This window comes from Primulina eburnea, chromosome 12, assembly GCF_022965805.1.
Source record: "Primulina eburnea isolate SZY01 chromosome 12, ASM2296580v1, whole genome shotgun sequence".
NCBI lineage: Eukaryota > Viridiplantae > Streptophyta > Magnoliopsida > Lamiales > Gesneriaceae > Primulina > Primulina eburnea.
Window position 1 is genome coordinate 709,449 of NC_133112.1, and position 20,727 is coordinate 730,175.

At 37.4% G+C, this 20,727-nt stretch overlaps 3 protein-coding genes across 3 annotated transcripts; all 3 read left to right on the forward strand.

Annotated features, from left to right (window-relative positions):
• Nucleotides 1–8,765: 8,765 nt before the first annotated feature.
• On the forward strand, nucleotides 8,766–9,176 carry LOC140807823 (uncharacterized). The gene has a single exon (XM_073164788.1). It carries the CDS (start codon nucleotides 8,766–8,768, stop codon nucleotides 9,174–9,176), a length of 411 nt encoding a protein of 136 aa, XP_073020889.1.
• A 1,939-nt stretch (nucleotides 9,177–11,115) lies between these two features.
• LOC140807591 (exocyst complex component EXO70I-like) lies at nucleotides 11,116–13,764 on the forward strand. Its single transcript, XM_073164516.1, is given in 3 exon segments — nucleotides 11,116–12,034; nucleotides 12,036–12,110; nucleotides 12,306–13,764. Coding segments are annotated over 3 exon segments (2,076 nt in total). The 5' UTR covers nucleotides 11,116–11,326; the 3' UTR covers nucleotides 13,599–13,764.
• A 3,604-nt stretch (nucleotides 13,765–17,368) lies between these two features.
• On the forward strand, nucleotides 17,369–20,667 carry LOC140808410 (uncharacterized). Its single transcript, XM_073165537.1, has 4 exons — nucleotides 17,369–17,562; nucleotides 19,338–19,443; nucleotides 19,714–19,763; nucleotides 20,407–20,667. Exons 1-3 carry the CDS (start codon nucleotides 17,453–17,455, stop codon nucleotides 19,726–19,728), a joined length of 231 nt encoding a protein of 76 aa, XP_073021638.1. The 5' UTR covers nucleotides 17,369–17,452; the 3' UTR covers nucleotides 19,729–19,763; nucleotides 20,407–20,667.
• Nucleotides 20,668–20,727: the final 60 nt, after the last annotated feature.

The window sequence follows — 20,727 nt, forward strand, 5'->3', positions numbered from 1 at the left end:
TGATGTTCAACGTTATGTTCACTATCTGCATGAAACAGAAGAGAGGAATAAGAAGATTCAAGAGGAGTTTGAAATATCCCAAGAGACTGTGGCAGAGTTCATCCAGCTACGTGATACACTTGTTGACAAGATCCAAATACTCAAGGATCAGAATCACCAACTTGTGCACCAGCATAATCAGTATAGTGAGCAGACCGATGCTCAAATTCATGAGTTGCAGAGTACTGTTGAAGTTCTTAGCGACCAGAATGCAGTTCTGCATGGTCATATTGAACATCTACAAGCAGTAATAGCCAACCATGAAGAAGAACCTGAGGAGGATCCAGAAGAGGAAGAAGAAGTTGAAGAGGATCCTATGGATTTGGGATTAGGAGAAGTAGTAGATTAGCCTATCAGTAGTTGTTTTCTTTGTAATAGCACTTGTTCTATTTGCATCTCTGTTTTCATTTTCGAAGTTCAGTTGTAATTGCACTTTCTTGGGAAATCAATAAAATTTCTTTCTATCAATTGATTACATATTTAATTCTCGAGCAATTACTTAAACATTGTGTTTCTTTCGTTTAGTTCATATTCTGCCAAAACCGTAGAATTCTCATAATTGTAGGATATGGACGGAAGACCAGTGAGAAACAACTGCAACCCTCGTTACAACAACCGCAACAACAACCGCAACGATGAGGATGCACAACCGCAGCAGCAACAACAACAACCACCAGTAGTTGGCCTCAGCCAAGTGGATTTAATGGCAATAGCCACGATTGTGGCAACCACGTTACAAGGGTTAGTGAACCCTAATGCTAACCAGCCACCACCACACCTCCAGCTCATAATGGGACTAAGCAACATTATGAGGCTCTCCGAAGAGCAAGAGTCCCTAACTTCGATGGAAGCACCGATCCAGAGGTCGGACAAAATTGGATGAAAGAGGTGGAAAATCATCTTCGACTACTTGAGGTTCCCCAAAGGATCAGAGTAGAGGTGATTACACCCTTTCTTGTCGATAAAGCTGCCAAATGGTGGGAAGGAGTCTCACCAGCTATGTTAGAGGCGGGACCTATCACTTGGCAAAGGTTCCGAGAGGCATTTCTGAGGCAGTACTTTCCGACAGCAGTTCGAGTGCAGAAGCTTTCAGAATTTGAAAGTTTGGTTCAAGAACCAAACATGACTGTGGTGGAGTATTCATCTAAGTTTCACTCATTGGGAACTTACTCCCCAACCATCATGGGAGACGAAGCCTTGAAGATGCATCGCTTCAAGAAGGGATTGAACAGCCGTATTCAATCTGCCCTTACCGTGATCGAGCCCAATAGTTTTGATGAATTGATGGGAGCCGCCATCAGAGCTAAGAATGACATCAAGAGGCGTGAAGGCGAGAACAAACTCAAACATCCTCAGTCAAGCCAGTACCAAGCGGGCCAGCAATTCAAGAGGCCTAGGTTTGCAAGCAACCAATTTAGTGCTCCATCCAAAGGAACCACTTCTTCTCAATCAAACAAAGAAGGAGTCAAGTGCCAAACTTGCGGATTCACACACACTGGTGAATGTCGTAGGAATTCTGGAGATTGTTTCCGTTGTGGAAAGATGGACCATCGCATTGCTCAATGTCCTCTTCCAGATCCAAGGAACGGACCAGCACGAGGAACAACTCCAAACAAGCCTAAGGAGAACAAGCCAAATGCTCGAGTCTATGCCATCACTCAAGAAGAGGCGGACAACTCGATCGATGATGTCGTAGCCGGTACCATTCTGATCAATAATATACATGCTTATGTGTTATTTGATTGTGGTGCTACGCATTCATTCATGTCTAAGAGATTTGCCAAGAAGTTAGGAGCTAAGCCCGATAACTTAGAAGAACCATACAGAGTAGCCACTCCTGCAAATCGAATTTTAGAAACTCGCACTCTATATCGGGATATTAGTGTTCTCATTGAAGATCAGAATTTCAAGGCAAACCTTATTCAACTAAACATGGTGGAATTCGACGTAATTCTTGGAATGGATTGGTTAGCCAAGAATCATGCCTTAGTAGACTGTCATAGAAAGACGGTAACCATCCAAGCTCCACACCAAGAGAAACTTTTATTTCATGGTAAGACTAAAGAACGAAAGATTCTTCTGTCTACTTCTCAAACTTGGAAAGCCATGAAAAGTGGAGAAGAAGTTTACCTAGCTATGTTAAGCGAGGTAAAGAAAGAAACTGCACTTATGCTAGAAGAGATTCCGGTAGTACCAGAATTCCCGGATGTCTTTCCTGAAGAACTCCCTGGCGAACTTCCCGATCGCGAAGTGGAATTTGAGATTAACTTAGTGCCCAATGCTACACCAATCTCAAAAGCACCATACCGAATGGCTCCAGCAGAGTTGAAAGAACTCAAAGAGCAACTTCAAGAGTTGTTGGACAAGAAGCAAATCCGACCAAGCGCATCTCCGTGGGGAGCTCCTGTCCTATTTGTAAAGAAGAAGGACGAAAGCATGAGGATGTGTATCGACTACCGAGAGCTGAACAAAATCACAATCAAAAACAAGTATCCGCTTCCAAGGATAGATGACTTGTTTGACCAACTCAAAGGAGCTTCAGTCTTTTCCAAGCTCGACTTAAGGTCAGGATACCACCAACTGAAGGTCAAATCAGACGATATCCCAAAGACAGCCTTCAGGACAAGGTACGGACACTATGAGTTCACAGTGATGCCGTTCGGATTAACAAACGCTCCGGCAGTATTCATGGATCTCATGAACAGAGTGTTTAAACCATTTCTTGACAAATTTGTTGTGGTATTCATCGGCGATATTCTAGTATATTCGTCAAGTGAAAAAGACCACAAAGAACATCTTCGTCTCACCCTCCAGAAGCTGAGAGAAAAGGAACTATACACCAAGTTCAAGAAATGCGAATTCTGGCTAGAGAGCGTCGCATTCTTGGGACACATAATATCAGCAGCAGGAGTATCTGTGGACCCTAAGAAAGTGGAGGCAATTTAGGATTGGCATAGACCAAAGAATGTGACAGAGGTACGAAGCTTCTTGGGACTAGCAGGCTATTACCGAAAATTTGTTGAAGGATTTTCCTCAATAGCCATACCTCTCACCAAGCTCACACAGAAGAACTCTAAGTTTCAATGGAGTGAAAAATGTGAGCAAAGCTTCGAGATCTTGAAGAAGAAGCTTATATCCACACCAGTGCTAGTATTACCTATGGAAGGTAAGGACTACACCGTCTATAGTGATGCATCCAAAGAAGGTTTAGGATGTGTGCTCATGCAAGAGGGAAGGGTGATTGCATACACGTCAAGACAGTTGAAGCCGTATGAACAGAATTACCCAACACATGACCTTGAATTAGCTGCAGTGGTGTTCGCACTAAAGATTTGGAGACACTATCTTTATGGAGCCAAGTGTGAGATTTTCACCGATCACCAAAGTCTTAAATATTTGTTCACTCAAAAGGAACTAAATATGAGACAAAGGCGATGGATCGAACTCATGAAGGATTACGACTTGACAATAAGCTACCATCCAGGCAAAGCCAACAAAGTAGCAGATGCTTTAAGTCGAAAGAATATGAGTAAGGTGGTCCTGACATCACTTTCAGCACAACCATGTCTTCGAGAGACAATCAAAATGAGTCAAGATAGAGATCCCGCTTTGGTGAAACTAAAAGAGCAAGTTAAAGAAGGGAAATCACTAGATTTCGAGACGGATAACAAAGGAACCTTGTGGATGAAAGGACGATTGTTCGTACCAGACATCGATAATCTTCGACAAGAAGTAATGTCTGAGGCACATAAGTCGAAATTTTCAGTCCATCCGGGCAGTACCAAGATGTACAGAGATTTGAAGAAAAATTTTTGGTGGAGTGGAATGAAGAAAGACGTGGCACTATTTGTTTCCAAATGTCACGTGTGCCAGCAAGTCAAGGCAGAGCACCAAAGACTTAGTGGACTTCTTCAACCATTAGAAATCCCGGAATGGAAATGGGAACATATTTCCATGGATTTTGTAGTTGGTTTACCAAAGTCGAGACAAAGTCATGACGGAATATGGGTAATCGTGGATAGACTCACAAAATCGGCGCATTTCTTACCTGTCCGCATGAACTATAATTTGGACAAGCTAGCCACATTGTACATGAATGAGATCGTACGATTGCATGGAGTTCCAGCTAGTATACTGTCAGACAGAGATCCTAGATTTACATCTCGATTTTGGAATAGCTTTCAACAAGCTATGGGGACTAAGATTACTCTTAGCACGGCCTACCATCCGCAGACTGATGGCCAAACTGAGAGGACAATACAAACTCTAGAAGATATGCTGAGAGCATGTGCCTTGGACTTCAGTGATAATTGGAGCGAACATCTGCTCTTAATCGAGTTCGCATACAATAATAGTTACCATAGCAGCACTGGAATGGCACCATACGAAGCTCTGTATGGACGAAAATGTCGTTCACCACTGTATTGGGATGAGGTCGGGGAAATAGCCATCGTGGGACCCGAACTGATCCAAGAAACAGTGGATAAAGTTGCTTTGATCAAGGAGAGACTAAAATCTGCACAAGATCAACAGAAAAGCTGGGCGGACATGAAAAGAAGGCCCGTGGAATTCGAAGTCGGAAAGAAGGCATATGTGAAAGTGTCACCCATGAAGGGTGTAAACCGATTCAACAAGGCTGAGAAACTGAATCCTAGATACGTCGGACCATTTGAAATTCTTGAGAAAGTGGGAACACTTGCCTATAGATTAGCACTTCCACCCGACATGTCAAGAATTCACAATGTATTCCACGTCTCACAGCTGAGGAGATATATTCCTGATCCAAGTCATATTCTGGAAGCTGGACCACTTCTGGTTGAGAGCAATCTAAATGAAGAGCTGAAATATGAAGAAATTCCGATTCGAATTGTGGATTTCAAAGACCAAGTACTGAGACGAAGAACTATTCCATATGTCAAAGTACAATGGTCCAATCACACCGAAAGAGAAGCTACTTGGGAATTGGAAGAAAAGATGCGAGCTCAATACCCTCATATCTTTGAGAATCATGTATAGCCAAGTTTCGAGGACGAAACTTCTCATAAGGAGGGAGGGATGTGAGAACCCGAATTTTCAGCAGCTAGCATTATTCAGTAGCAATGGAAAATTTCAGTAGAAGCTAACAATTCCAGCAGCAGTCAATAATTCAGAAGATGATATTTTTCCAGCAGACACAATTCCAGCAGACAGAATTCCAGCATATAGAATCCAGCAGCAGAAGAATTCAGCAGCGCAAGATTCCAGCAGACAGTTACTGATTCAGCTTAGACTTGTAACTGAAGCATTAACATGGAATAAAGGCTGTTAATGGCGGATTATGGCCATTAATTGAGAGTCTAACAGTCAGAAACATTGCCTATAAATATCACCCTCAAACACCTGAATTGGTTTACCAAAATCTTGAGTTGTCACTTGAAATATTTGAGCTAAGAGAGTGCTGATTTTCGAGCAGCAGAAACCAGTAGCAAGAACAAGCAGACTTCAGATTTCAACCGAAATACTTTTATCAAATTACGGTAAGTGGACTTATGTATAAATATCTTGAAATCCGTTTGATAATTCTGTTTTAAAGTTCAATTTCTGTATGATTTCTGATATATGATTTTGAAGCACTGAAACTCCCTAGTGAACTAATGGTAGGAATATATATTCTGAACATTTCTGAATTCTGATTCTGATTCTGGCCTCACCCCTTAGAGGAGAGAACATATAGGGGACTGATATCAGTTTAGCCATGAAATTCACTAACATGTTCAGTGCTTACTAATTCTGAATTCTGTTCTGAAACCTGTAAATTCTGAATTCTGATTTCTGTTATGAAATACGAGTTTTCAGTATATTATTGTATTTCTGTTTCTGTTGAAAACGATTTCGAAAACTGGGATTTATTCCCGCCCCTGCTTACTGAGTGACAATCATATCACTCACCCACCAAACCACACTACAAGAAAAACGACTTTCCGCAGCACGTCATCAACAGCGTGTATTAAAAGCACGCTGCGAATACTACTTTTCAGCGGTGTACATTAATCGCACGACGTTAATAGTAATATTTACGGCGTGCATATTATTAGCACGCTGCCAAAAATGAGTTCGAATTTCGATTTAAGGCCACATTTAGCGACGGTTATCTAAAACCGTCGCCGATGCTGCGGAAAAATTGCACGTTTAGCGACGGTTATCGTAAACCGTCGCCGATGCAGTGGAAAATGAATTGCTTCCACATTTAGCGACGGCTAACTACAACCGTCGCCGATGTCAATCGGCGACGGTTAATAGATAACCGTCGCTAATAGACACACATCGGCGACAATTTACATACAAACCGTCGCAACAAAGCGCAAATTATCTATTTAAACCCGATCTCCGTTCCATTGTCTTCGACATCACTTAACACTTAAAATTTTTCTCTTGTTATATGATTTTAATTTCGACTTAGATATTTGTTTTTATTTCAATTTTTGGTTAATTTTTTAATTGAATTTTTTATTAAAATATAATAAATTATAAAAGTAATTTTTTTTAAATTTACGCAAAATTTAGCGACGGCTTTTGGAACCGTCGCGAACGTTTTAACCGTCACATTATTTGAAGACCGTCGCTATAGTAGCGACGGTGTTTAATTTCGGAACCGTCGCTGATTTGCGACGGGTTTAGCGAAAACCGTCGCTAGAATTTTGTTTTTTTATGACTATTAATGGCTTACACATGCACGTTGCGGAAAGTTGTATGAACAGCGTACATATGCACGCCGTTGATAATAGTATCAACAGCGTGCAATGCACGCCACGGATAATCCTGAACTTTTAACGGCTTGGAACTTTGCAGCGTGCAATGCGCGCTGCGGAAAGCTTATATGCGCGCTGCGGAAAGCCGTTTTTGTTGTAGTGCCATCTCAGATAAGAACGAGGAAGAGTCGATAGAAGAAGAGGAGCAACATCAGTTTTGGGGCTGATGATGAAGATCATTGTTCTTAGTTCTGATTTATGTTTTATATTCTGCTGCATCTGTTCAGACATTGTAATTTTATGGTTTTACATTTCCGCTGTAAAACATTTATCCTTGAGTTGTAACAGACAACGATTATTATGAATAAAAGCCTGGTTTTCTGAAATTCTGTACTTCTGAGGCTTGTTGTTTTCGAATGAATATTTAAAAACAACGTCGGTGTCAACTAACCCCCGTCCCGGGACGTGACAATATATATTGGAAATATATTACATATAATATAATATTTTAATGTGTGAAATTACACATTTCATATGGTGACAAAATATTTGGTATTTCCTAATAAATCAAAAACTCTTGAAGAAACTGCCGAAGTGGTAACGTGGAACAAGGGAATATCAGACGTTAGCCAACCAAGTCGTTGATAGGTGTAGGCATGCATGCACCCCAATGCCCACACGCGTTGCTGCACAAATAAAGAGCTCCCCCTTTTCTTTTAATGGTGCAACGAAATCCGTGCCACCGCTTGATTGGTAATACAACCCCGGCCCCTAGCTCTTTCTTTAATTATTGTCGATCCATCTGATCTTAAATGCCAATAAAATATATGCAACATTTTTCGTCCTGAATGTGGACTATTAATCGATCAAAAAAAATAATATTTGGATTTGATATAAATTTTTTAAATATTAAGAGTGTATGTATATACATATATGTGTAATGCTTTGATTTTAGAATAATTTATTATAATTTTATGATGGAATTATGTTTTTTAAGGGAAAGAAACCAATAGAGAGGCCCTTCATTAAGTTCCTTTTATTGGTTCTCTTTTCACACACAAAAAGATTATATGCATGCATGTATTGACTTCCCACATGTCCTTATCTCTTACATTCTTAAACACGTACCCACCGTACACCTCCAAGTGTCAACTTTACTTGTCATTTTACTTCATGTTGCCGTTTTCTCATTCGTCAGTTTTCTTCTTATAATCCCCTCACACTATTCATCACTTCACACTCCACCTGATCTCCTCCTCCTCCTCCTCCTTCCCGATCCCCTTGAGCGAGCAAAAACGTACGCAAGATTAATTTTGGTCATTGTTTGATTAAAAAATGATTCAAACAATTAATCCTTATGCCTCTGCAAGAACTGCTGAAATCATGTCTAGGTATAGGCCTATCGCTCCAAAGCCTGAAGCCACTTCCATTAATTCACTGGCTGAGAATAGTGATTTTCAAAATGGAAGTGAGAAAGAGAATTCCGGCGCCATGCCGCAGAGTATAAGAAAGTCTGCTTATTTGAGGGATGTGTGGGCCCATCTCCAAGCCCGGCCGACACGGACGCGGAAGCGGGGCCGGAGCGCCGCCTTTCCGCCACCACCTTTGAAGAGATCGAGGAGTAGTTTCCAGGTTTCAAATTTGCCCGCTAAAAACTTGTCCGTGCATGGATTTTCTCATACGCCGAATGGATTTTCTCTAGTGCCGATTAACTGCGGCCTGGACGCGGCCGTGACCACCCTGGCTGAGTCGGTGGCGCTTCCTCGTATCCACTACACCGCCGCTGACCCGACCCAGATCCGATGATTGGGAATGAGGGAAAAGATCACGCTTGCAGGAAAGAAATAGATTTGAACGTGAAAGCCGAGGAAGGTCCTAAAGAACTAGATTTCATGCCACAACTGAAGCAGCCGGTGAAGTCAAATATCATCACGCCTCAGCCAGTTCGACCCAGTCGGATCCAGCATCGTCGTGAAGAACATCAGCGACTCTACAGGTATGCACGCCGCCACTGAAAAGCGGCCGGAGGAGGTGGAGAAGGAGATCGAGGGGGATGCAGTACCAGCCATTATATCCGATTCTAACAATAAAGTGAGAATCGCAAATGCTGCATACAAGGAGATGGTAGGCCAGCCCGAATGCTGCTGGCTGGACTGCGTAGAAGCGTGCAGCGGCGGGTGCAAAAGAATTGGTGGTGAGGTTTTGCTTCAGTTCTGTGGGGATTCAGAGGTGAAGATTATGTCGATGCATGGATTCACAAGCCAAGTTAAGATTGTTTGGGAGAGTGAAGGGAAGAGGAGCTGTTTCAATGGTTTCTGTGATGTAGTGAAAGTTGGATTTGAGGAGAAAAACTGCAGGTTTTTATGGAGGTTTCATACAAGTAGAAGCACCCAAAACTGGTTCGGATGATATTTGAAATTTCAAAGTGTAAAAAAGTATTTGTATATTAGAATAGGCAATGTATAATCATCTTGGTCTATTTAAATAATCTTTATGTTATTTCCCTTGTTGTATAAGATTTATATATTTTAATTATTGATATATTATTACATATGTAGCATTTGGATTAATCTTCGTCCCCTATTATGTCTGCGTTTTATTTTATTAAACAGCTTACTGTTGATAATAATATATACATGACAAACAGAGATTAATTATAAATAGTATTTTATTTCAGATTAACGATGTGGTTAGTAACTTACAATCCTTAATTCTTTTACGAGCTTATAATTAATGAAATGAAATTATTTTTTTAAAATTATAGTAATAAACTGAAAAACATGGAATAAAATATATATAATACGAACAAAAAGAACTTGATTTGAGAAATATGAAAATGTGACATAAATTAAAATGAAAGAAATCATCGATTAGTTTACGAAATAATATTTTTACATTACAGAAACTGATAGATCTAATAAAATTTAAATTATTTATTTTCCAACGCATACACACGCGTGACACACGTAAATATTTGATTACTAATTTATAAATGGCAAAAACTTGTATGAGACGGTCTCACGGGTCATATTTGTGAGACGGATCTCTTATTTGGGTCACTCATGAAAAAGTATTACTTTTTATGCTAATAGTATTACTTCTTGTTGTGAATATGGGTAGGGTTGACCCGTCTCACGGATTATGACCCGTGAGACGGTCTCACATGAGACTCACTCTTTATAAATTACGATGTGAGATAATCCAATGTCTTGTTTTATTATATTGATCAATATAATTCATTTGGTATATGATGGGATATAAATCATCGAGAAAATGTTTTATTTTTTTTTATTTTAAATTAGGCTATAGAAGCTTTAATATATTTTTACAAAACACGTGTATTGAAATACATAGTAGATATCTATCACTGTCGATTAATTTACTGTGTGTTTGTTTAAAAAAAATAATCATCCCAAAAGTATTGAATTATACAAAGTTAATCTAATGTCTATTTTTTTTAAAAAAAAAAAAAAAACCATCCCAAATGTATTGAAATATACAAAAGATCTTTATTTTTTAACAAAAACACGCACAATAGGGTCTTTTTTTTAAAAAAAAAAATCATTTTTGAATCGTTTTCTTGTTAAATAATAATGACCATGAATACGATTAATATTTTGATAGAAACTTCGTTAAATTTATTAATGTTACAAAAACACGCACAATAGGGTCTTTTTTTAAAAAAAAAAAATCATTTTTGAATCGTTTTCTTGTTAAATAATAATGACCATGAATACGATTAATATTTTGATAGAAACTTCGTTAAATTTATTAATGTTAATAATGTATTTTTTGTTTCCCGTCAATCTCTATGCATTAATTGGACTAATTCGAAACATATCCAGCCGTCGCATTTGGATTCTTCGAATTCCTTAAATATCCTTTTTAATTAATTCACACAATAATATGCCATATGCTCTTAATTTATATCGAAACCGAGAATCATAGGAAACATCCTTTCGTCTTCTTCCGATATTCTAAAATCTCCTTAATTAGAGTTTGAGGTTAAGAGATAATACACTAAATTTATATGAAAACTTGAATTATATATATATACATTCGTGTCGCTTATGCCATTACGCTACATATTCTATGTCGATCCTTTATCTTCTTGTTATACGCTGTTCAACACAGTAAATCGGTAGATGAGATCCTATATGTGTGGGCACTACCCTAATTTCATTTCAATGGGTAAGATCTTGCCACACATACCATTTCAAAAAAAAAAATGGGTCATATATATGCATGGGCAAATCTTAGCCATCCATCTTATCATGCGTAGGATAAAATAAACCCAGTAAATCATTCTCTCTAAAATTTGGATGGCAAGTGCAAGTATATGGTCGCATTTCACAAATTTCTTTTAAAAATGAATTTGTGAAAAATTAAAAAATAGAGTCGATGTAGGCTTTTTCTATGGACTGCATGACTTGCAACCTATTTGTTCAGGGGGAAAAAACCTATAACTAAGGGTCAAGAACTACAATTTAGCCAAAACTTATATGCCTTCCCTTCCATAAAACCAAATTTATACACGCATAAACTTGCCCTTCCCATTAATGGATCAAAGAAGCGAAGATGACCCAATTTTAATCAAGCTCCAGACAGCTTGTTCTGATCTTAAAACCCTCCTCAAATCCTCTGCAAATATGGATTCAACTTACCAAAAAATGGATGAAAATTTTGAGTCAATTCTAGAAGACCTAAACATGGCCTCAAGAAGAGTAGCTCCACTCCAATCCCTCTCCATTGCCACCAAAGCACTCAACACCCGCATAAACCGAGCCATTTCTCCAGCCCTGTCGCTCCTAGAGAGCTTCAAAGTATCCGAATGCCTCCAACAGAAACTTCTAGAAATAGCCTCTAAACTAATCGCAGAGAAAGAATCCACTGAACGACTAGAGAGACTGATCGAGTATGTGGACTGTGTCAATAAGTTAAACGAATCAATCCACTCCATCAGTCAAGAAAGTGAGTCTGCCATTCAAAAACTTCAAGAAGTTGTTGAATTCTTGAGTAGGACTAAGGCCACGGATCATTACAGGACACTACGGTTAAGGGAGACATTGAACACCCTTAAGGCGCTATATGAAACCGAGGTGGATTCAATGAAGTTCGATGGTTTGCTAGATGATGCATTGTTGAATTTGCAGGATGAGTGTGAGAGTTTGCTGCAGAAACTTAGGCATCAGAATCTTGGTGAAGGAAATGGCAATGATAAAAGCGAAATAGAGGTGAAGAATATATTGGGGAGTGATTTGGAGATTGCAGGTGCTCAGAAAAATTTCCGAGAGTTTGGCTGCAAATGATTGCTTGGATATATGCATCGATATATTTGTAAAGGTTAGAGTAACTTTCTTTCTTGTTCATTTCCTTGGATAATGCTCACTAGGTTGAGGTGAAAGTTGAAGTTTACATAAAAAAATTTCCTCTTAAATCCTGTTATAGATGATAAATGTACTGTTGCGTTTAATTATTATCCAATTTTATCATAAAAATCCTTTCTAAAACAGCTCTTTTTTCCTTAATGTTGCACAGGTAAGATATAGAAGGGCGGCCAAGGCACTAATGAGACTAAGCCCAGATTACCTAAGAACTTACACACCAGAAGAAATTGATCAGATGGAATGGGAGAGTTTAGAAACAGCAATTGCTCTTTGGATTCAACACTTTGAGCTTGCGGTCAAGGTAGTTTTCGTATCTGAGAAGAACCTCTGCAAACGTGTCTTAGGAAACATCATGGAGGGAATGGTGTGGCCAGAATGCTTCATAAAGATTGCAGACAAAATCATGGCAGTCTTCTTCCGATTTGGAGAAGGTGTTGCAAGAAGTAACAAAGAACCCCAGAAGCTGTTTAAGCTATTAGACATGTTTGATTCATTAGAAAAGCTCAAACCTGAATTCTCAGAGATTTTTGAAGGTGAATCTGGAGCGGATATATGCTCACGATTTAGAGAACTCGAAAAACTATTAGTTCATGCTTCAACAAGAGTTTTTTGGGAATTTGGGCTTCAGATTGAAGGGAATAGTGACGGTTTACCTCCACCAAAAGATGGATCAGTTCCTAAACTTGTTAGGTATGCCATCAACTACCTCAAGAATCTTGCAACGGATAGTTACAGTGCGCCAATGGCTAAAGCACTCAAGACTGAGCAGTTATGGAAAGTGGGCATACTATCAAATCTAGAAAACGATCAAGATTTGCTCAAAGATGCCATTTCCAATGTCATGGAAGCCATCCAACGAAACATCGAGTCCAAGAAATGCCGTTACAAGGACAAAGTACTTGCTCAAATATTTGCTATGAACACCTATTGGTATATCTACATGAGGACTCGAAATGTGGAGCTTGGGAAGCTATTAGGAGAGCCGTATATGAAGAAAAGATACCGACAAGTTGCTGAAGAATCGGCTTATTTGTATCAAAAGCAAGCATGGGGTTCTTTGATCAAATTTCTGGACACAGAAGAGATGAAGAAAATGAATAACAAAGATGGAATTGGAGCTCTAGTAAGGGGTAAAATGGAAGCTTTCCTGGTGGGATTTGAGGAAATGTGTCAAAGGCACAAGAATACTTACAATATCGTTTCTGATGCTGATTTAAGGGATCAGATGAGGCAGGCTTCTGTTAGGTTAATAGTGCCTGCATACAGTGAGTTTTTCGACGCTTACTCATCACTTCTGATGCAGGTCAAGTCTCATCTTTCCCCCGATACAATAGAAGGATTGCTGGTGCAAATTTTTGAAGATGATGATCAAGGAATAGATGGAAAGTCTGAGCTAGAACGTCTGCAATCGAGCAGGTCTGAGCGAAGATTCCCGATTTCCTGAGCTTGATAGCAGTTATTTATAAACAGAGTTATTTAAGTAGATTATAGCAACCAGCTCTTGATCGAGATATTGTATGTAAACACGATCTCACAACGAGAGACATTTAGATAAGCAATGATGAATAAGTATTATGTAATTCGAATGAGGCATAAGGACATGCTTTTGAGTTAATGGCTATAAAAATATTAATAATAAAAAGAAATAAATTTTGTTACAATCTATTTTTTTTCAGTTGGTATTTTTGAAATAAAGCGATATTTGTAAATAGTTTCTGACAAAATTCTATCATATAGTTTACTGCAACTACTCGTTATGGCAGATTGGAGCCCACGTTGGTGATGTGGTGCCTAAGATTATAAATTTTACAAGTGAATAGAAAAGATGACAGAAACTAATTATTTTGTAATTACATCACAAATTATTATGAATATCTAGAAGCCGAAATCTAAACATAAATCTTTAGTCATCAATTCCAATATCTTAAGAAAACCAAGAAACAGTTCCGATTTTAGTTTTCGAGTCGTAATTCTACTTTCGATATATTCACGGTTCAAGAAAACTGTAGTCGAGTCTGAACAACACAGTTTAGCATAATTATCATCTTTTCACTAGCATGTGTGAACCAGAAATTATGAAAAAAGTATCAATTTCTTTGTTCAAGTTGAATGAAAGAGGTGGAAAATCACATACAAGTTAGAGAACCAAATGGCTCTTGACTGTAGTGCTGTTTATACCAATATATCATATAATATAATTCAATATCTGAGAATCGATAAGTTATCAAAATTTTTGAGTTCTGTCTTCGTTGAGATGATATAAATCTTCTTCGACCAATAGCTAGCCACCACCATTTCCCCTGCTTCATTAAAAAGTCCCACATATACCTCACCAACATACATTACACATATACCATTGCCCCTCAATTTGATTCAATCCATTCATAAAACGAAGTAAAAGGAAGAAAAAACATTAATACAAACTAAACCAAGAAAACAGAATCAATTAGCATCCTTTTTCAGATTTTTTTGGATTGGAGGCTTTAGCCATGGTCCAGAAGAAAATGAAAGCTAAGCCAATTCGGTGTTCCACTCCAAAGTGATGAAAAAAAAAAACGAACACGATCACTTCCAAAAATAGCACCAAAAAGCCGTGTAGATAGAGGTTCATACGAATTTCAGTTCTTTTAGCTTAGTTACGAAACAGAAAACAAGAAATCAATTTTGATTCTTGAATATGATTTTGTTGCTAAGCTTTGCATCATTTAGGAATTTTTAGCTTCTATTTACCTGAATAAGACTTGTTAGCTAAATTTTTTTAAGTCGATTGTAATTTATTATCACTGTCAAGAAACTCTCACCACACAGAAAATCAAGACTGTTAGGTCACAATCAAGCAACTTTTGCACCTAATGGTGCCTAAAGAAAGTAACTACTCATATGAAATAAATCGTCATATCCATCGAGTGGTTTTAATTGCTAAAAAGTAAGTTTTATCCTTAAAAAAAGTCGGCCAATATTCAAAGTTTCCAAGTCCGCCGCTGCATATAAAAAGTGTGAGAGTTACTGACCTATTAGCTTAACCAGGAAAGATTCCGTGACATTTAAATTACTCTTCATTCCTGCATTCAGAAAGAATCATGGTGAATTCTTCGCTTGAGTTCCAATACAAAAATTTAAGTGTCTCGATTCGAATTGAACAATCATTCTTGACTACCAACCTGGAAGCGTTTTCTTCGCAAGTCATCAGAGATAAAACGAGAGGCTTGCGACCCATGTCTATATGCTTGATTTCTTTTATTTATTGATCCTGTAATCAGCCCTCAAGCGTGATTCTTGCTGCACTAATGATTAACTTCATATCACAAATAACTTATTTAATTGTCATTAAGTCAGTGTATCTTAATCCTCTAATTGTTTAGATGAGTATAATGCCATATTATACCATTAAACATGCCACCCAAATATCTGGTCTGATTGGAGTTCAGGAAAGGGGAATGACATCAAATAAGTACACCAGAGGTTGAGAATAATAGCTTAAAATTGGAAGATAGTAAGGTACCTTGACTATGGAGCGGCCACATAAAACCTTTAAAACATTATAAAATTCTGTGTGACCTTTGAACCGAACAACAATCTTAGAACTAGGTTCCCACCATCTTCAACCTCATCCTCAGCTCTATCATTGTCCTCAGCAACCTCAAGATTCCTGTAGAAAGAACAGACCACCCCTGCCTTCTTTGGCCCCGGGTCTTACACATGGAGTTAAGCACTATGATAGTCTTGTCTTCTTCATCAATCTTGATAACAATAAAATTATAAATTTTTATACAATTTTTAATCTTATATACGAATATAAGATATTTCAAATGGTTGGATCTTATCTAAAATCTATTATTATTTCAGTCAGCACAATCACGTTGGGTTGCATCTCCATCAGATGTGGTTAAAATTAACGTCGATGTTGCCGTAATCCCCGATCTTCCTTCTTTTGGTGTGGGTTTTGTTGCACGAGATGGATTTGTTTGCAGAGACTCGTTGTTATTCCATAATATTCTCACCTCATCTTATTGAAGCATATGTTGTCCATACGTGTGTTTTAATGGCTTTGTGCTTTCAATGGTAAGCCTGCATTTTGGAACCTGATACTGCCAATGTAGTTCATGCATTGACAAGATCTCACCTCTTGCTTTGGAAGCACCAGTGGTTGCATCAATTAGGCAATTTTGTCCCCTTCATTAGGGGAATATTATTCGACGTTGTCAACGTACAACTAGCACAAATAACTCATTTTTTCGTTATTCGAGATCTTCATCGATGACAACATCTGAATTACATCAATGTTTGTCCTATAAAGATTGGTTCTTTTGGGGCGGTTATTCGAGACTCTCATGGGCTCTTTTAGGAGCCAAGGCAAAATTGGTCCGAAATCAGGGGTCGATTAAGGTTGCTGAATTAGAAGTTATAAGATTTGGAATGGATTTATGTATGGCCCAACATTTTGCTAATGTTTGTATCTTTTCAACAAAACCTGAAGAAGAATTGGGATCAATCGGTGCTTTAGTTTTAGAGATTCAATTTATGCTTCATGAGCATAATTTCCTATCGATTTACCATATGAAGAGATCTGTCAAAGTAGTAGCTCATCTTTTAGCTCACAAGGCTTTGATTTGGTTGTCTAATTTAGACTGGGTATCAGGTGGTTTTCCTACTTGATTGTTGAAAGCTGTAGAACATGATCTATCTGTGACATTTTAATGGAGTTGTTTACCTTAAAAAAAAAAAAAAGATTGGTTCTTTTGTTTGTAATGATATGGCTTTTGTAAATCTTGATATTTTGAAATCAAAGGGAAATAAAAATATATTATTCTAACCACTAGATTTTTTCACTCGATGGATCATAGCCCTTCTTTTGGTTTGGAACCGTCACATTTTTTTGGAACCACACACCAATAGTGTAAGCTATACCGAATGAAACACACCTAACATATAATTTCTTTAACTTTTAAGCGAATTTATTCTAAAAAAATTCGATGAATTTCGAAACTAACATTGATGGAACGATTAATAAATGATCATATTGTAATTTTTCAAAATTTAAAAATTTATCACAACTTCTCATAACTTTCTCACTATTTGTAGTCTATTTAATTGTTTTTTTTACCGTTAATTTTTTACAATTTATTTAATTTTTTATGCCTATGTATTTGGACCAAATGATTAAATTAATTTTTTTTAAACAGACTAAGCCCGTCAAAACCCGAACTAAGGCCTAACCATTGCAGCGTTGCTCCATTTACACGTTATATTAACAAAAAATATATATAATCAAATGGACAGGAGAAGAGAACTTGAGAGATGGGTTGCTTCGCTTGCTTCGATGGAGGGAGTAAACAAAGGAGAAGGGAAGAAGAGCGTTTGGCCTCTGAAGAAGCCCGCGCTAAAGCCGCTGAAGCTGCTCAGAAAAGGTACACTTTTTATGCTTTTCTTTGCGTTGAACGTTGATTAGTTTACGATTTATTTATTATTGCTGATATCGAATCGGAATACGTTTTCGCGAGGGAAGATGTGAATTGTGCCACAGTTGATCAATACCGTTCGTGTGTCTCAGGGCTCATTTCGGTATTATCTGGTTTGTGGTTGTATACTTGTATTTGCTGGGTGTAGGTATCAGCTTGTTCTGTTGTTTTTTCATATTTTCTGGGAAACAAGATGGGATTTGCGAGGATTGATCTTTTTCTCATGGTAAATTAATCGAACTCGTGTAATCGATTCAGCCGTGGCATCTAATTAAAACATTTAAAATTTCATTTCTAATTTTTCGAAAAAGATTTAATTTCTAATTTTCAATTTATTCAAATTTTCTGAGTGTGCATTATTGTTTATTGCTAAGATGTCGCATCGATGATAATGGACTGATACAGTGCGAGGCTATGAGCTATTCTTAAGCTATTGTAAAGGGGATAAGACCAGGCATAGAGAAAATCACCAAGTCTGAGATACTTTTCTCTCCATGCACTTGTGGAGAATCCAATAATCTTCTGAAGTTTGCATGAAATTGTACTTGAGAAATAATAATTTTTGATCTTGGAATTGGTACAAAAAAGGATAATTCAGTTGACATTTCATTGTGGGGTGATAGATTCACTAATTTGAGCTCACAATCAAATTAGATGTTCTTATTAGATCTTATTCTCTGTAGATCTCACCTAGAAACAAACTTGTGGAACACAATAATTGGTTTGTTTCCTAGGCAAATTCTATATGGAGGGTCGTACTACAATATGCGAGGATTATTTATTTTCATGGTCATGTAAATTCTGCAAACTTACATGACGGTGAAAATCATATGCATAATCTCCTTACTCGATAAACTTCAAAAATTCTAATAATCAAACTATCAAAGAGAGAGGTAAGAAACTTGACTTGGAGATACTTATGAAGTTCATAGGTTTACATGGTTTTCCTCTCTTAGTACTGGACTGAAAGTTTTGTTTTCCTCCTTGACCACCACCTTCCTTTCTGAAAAGGTCTACATGCCATGTGGGCTCGTGTACTTACCTAGGTGGCTGTTTGAGCAACGTCTTGTACGTTTAAAGACTTTTTACTTATAAGAGCTTATAAAATAGACAGAAAGGACAATGTATAACCTTTAGGAAGATCCACTTTGATGCATTTTGTGGATTATTTGAGGATTGAAAACAATTGGGTTGTTTGTGGTAACTGAGAAGCATCTGTAATTAAACAGGACTGTTTTCGGTACGTTATGATGGCAGATAACTCTGTTTGTGCATTGTTTACCTATGTAAATATTTCCCAGGCCCCTGTACTTATTAATAAAATTGGAAATTATGCATATGAAGTTTGATGAGATGCATCTGAAGATTTGACACATATGTTCTTCTTCTTTAAGCAACTAGAATATCATGAATTTTGGATAATACATGAGTTTCCATATTCATGCTTCTCAGTTGGCTAGCTTAAAGAAGTGAAAAACCTGGCAATCTCGTCTTTTCCAGTTTCGTTTGTTCATAATTCTCTCCTACGATGTGCTCTTTATATTTCAAATTCATCTATACTTCTACTGGCTTCTTGACTGTAAAACTGTTGTGCTTGTAACCAGCTCATCAGCCAGCTATCTGGCACATCTTTATGTTCCTCTCCTGCACAAGCAAGTAATTTGATGTCTACTGTATTCTCTTGTTAACTCGGCATGACATGCTTGTTCCTGCTATGAATGCAGGCAAGAACAATTTGAGCAATCTGCAGCAGGAAGAGCTGCAAAAGCACAGCTAGCAGCTGCTGCAAAACAAAAGGCTAATACTAATCAAGGCGAACCAGTTCTTAAGGTATAAATATCTCTCTAAATCTTTTTCTTTTTGCTGTCATAGTTGCACGGACTACATTTTACCATATTCTTATTTTATCTCAATGTTCTGTTTATGTTGCGTTTGAAATTAATGGTTAAGATGTTCAAACAGTTTTATTTTCCTTTCGATAATTGCTTAAACATTTCTACCATATTTGCGGAATACTGGACTTTGTCCTTTGGTGTGCACTTGTAAAAGAATGATGATGTTCTGGTAATGATACACCAATTTGATCTTATTCGGTTGCAGTGGCAGATGGGATGAGGTTACTCTTATTACCTGAATTCAAACTGCACAATGTAAGTGTTCTCAGTTTTTATTTTCGCAATGTATTGGACCATCTTCTTGTCTTTTGCAAACTTTAATGACTATTTTAGTACAGATATCTTCTATCCCACAATAATGTGTAACCACATATTCCATGAAAATACTATAAATCATAATGAAACTTTAATTTACAATAAATAATCTGAAGTGTTCTTGACAGTGGTAATTGAATACGTAGGCATTCCTTAATTACAACTGAGTGCGAATGTGTCGTGTATTAGAAATTTGAGCAAATTATATATAGATCCACATGATTTTCTCATGTCAGGAGCCCTTCTGAAAAAGTCGACAAGCAAGCGATCTATCTTGCTATCATTCTGAAAGACTCACAAACTAGTGATCTTCATTATCTTCAACAAATTTTTTCAAAGATCTCCTAAAATCTTGTAGCCTGACAAAATATATGTTTTCTCCAAATTTACAAGCCAACCAAAAACACAATCCGACAATTTTCTAGATTATCCCTTATGTGTTGTAATGAAGATGTAATTTTTTAAGTTTTGATATTCAAAATGAAATATCTGTCGCTTAACCAAGCAATGCATACGCAGAATTAGTAGTTTAGAATTATACAAGGGCTTCTTAGTATGACAATACCTTAATTTTTTCTTGCAGATTCTGGAGCAAGTGCGCATCAACTGGGGGATAATAATCGGCATGAAACGTGTGAAAAGAACTAAAAATAAAGCTGAATTGTTTGATTTCCTCATATATGTAAATTATTTTCATAATCACAAACCATTTTCCATTCTAGATTACGATCATTAATGAATAATTTAACTTATTATTTGTCTTCGATTGTAAAGTTGTGAGAAAAAGTTTATGTAAATAACCCTTCCTTGTGTTGCGATTTACAGCCTTTGTTCTGGATCTCAAGTACAGAAAATTGTCATTTTTTTTTAATTCTGAACGTTTAGTAGCATTTAATGGAATAAT

What these genes read in the sequence shown, in the direction of transcription:
- LOC140807823 (XM_073164788.1), top strand. Translation starts at nt 8,766, where the DNA reads ATGCACGCCGCCACTGAAAAGCGGCCGGAGGAGGTGGAGAAGGAGATC.
- LOC140808410 (XM_073165537.1), top strand. Translation starts at nt 17,453, where the DNA reads ATGGGTTGCTTCGCTTGCTTCGATGGAGGGAGTAAACAAAGGAGAAGG. An exon ending in GCTGAAGCTGCTCAGAAAAG is followed by an intron (nt 17,563 to 19,337) that starts GTACACTTTTTA and finishes CTATGAATGCAG; the next exon opens with GCAAGAACAATTTGAGCAAT.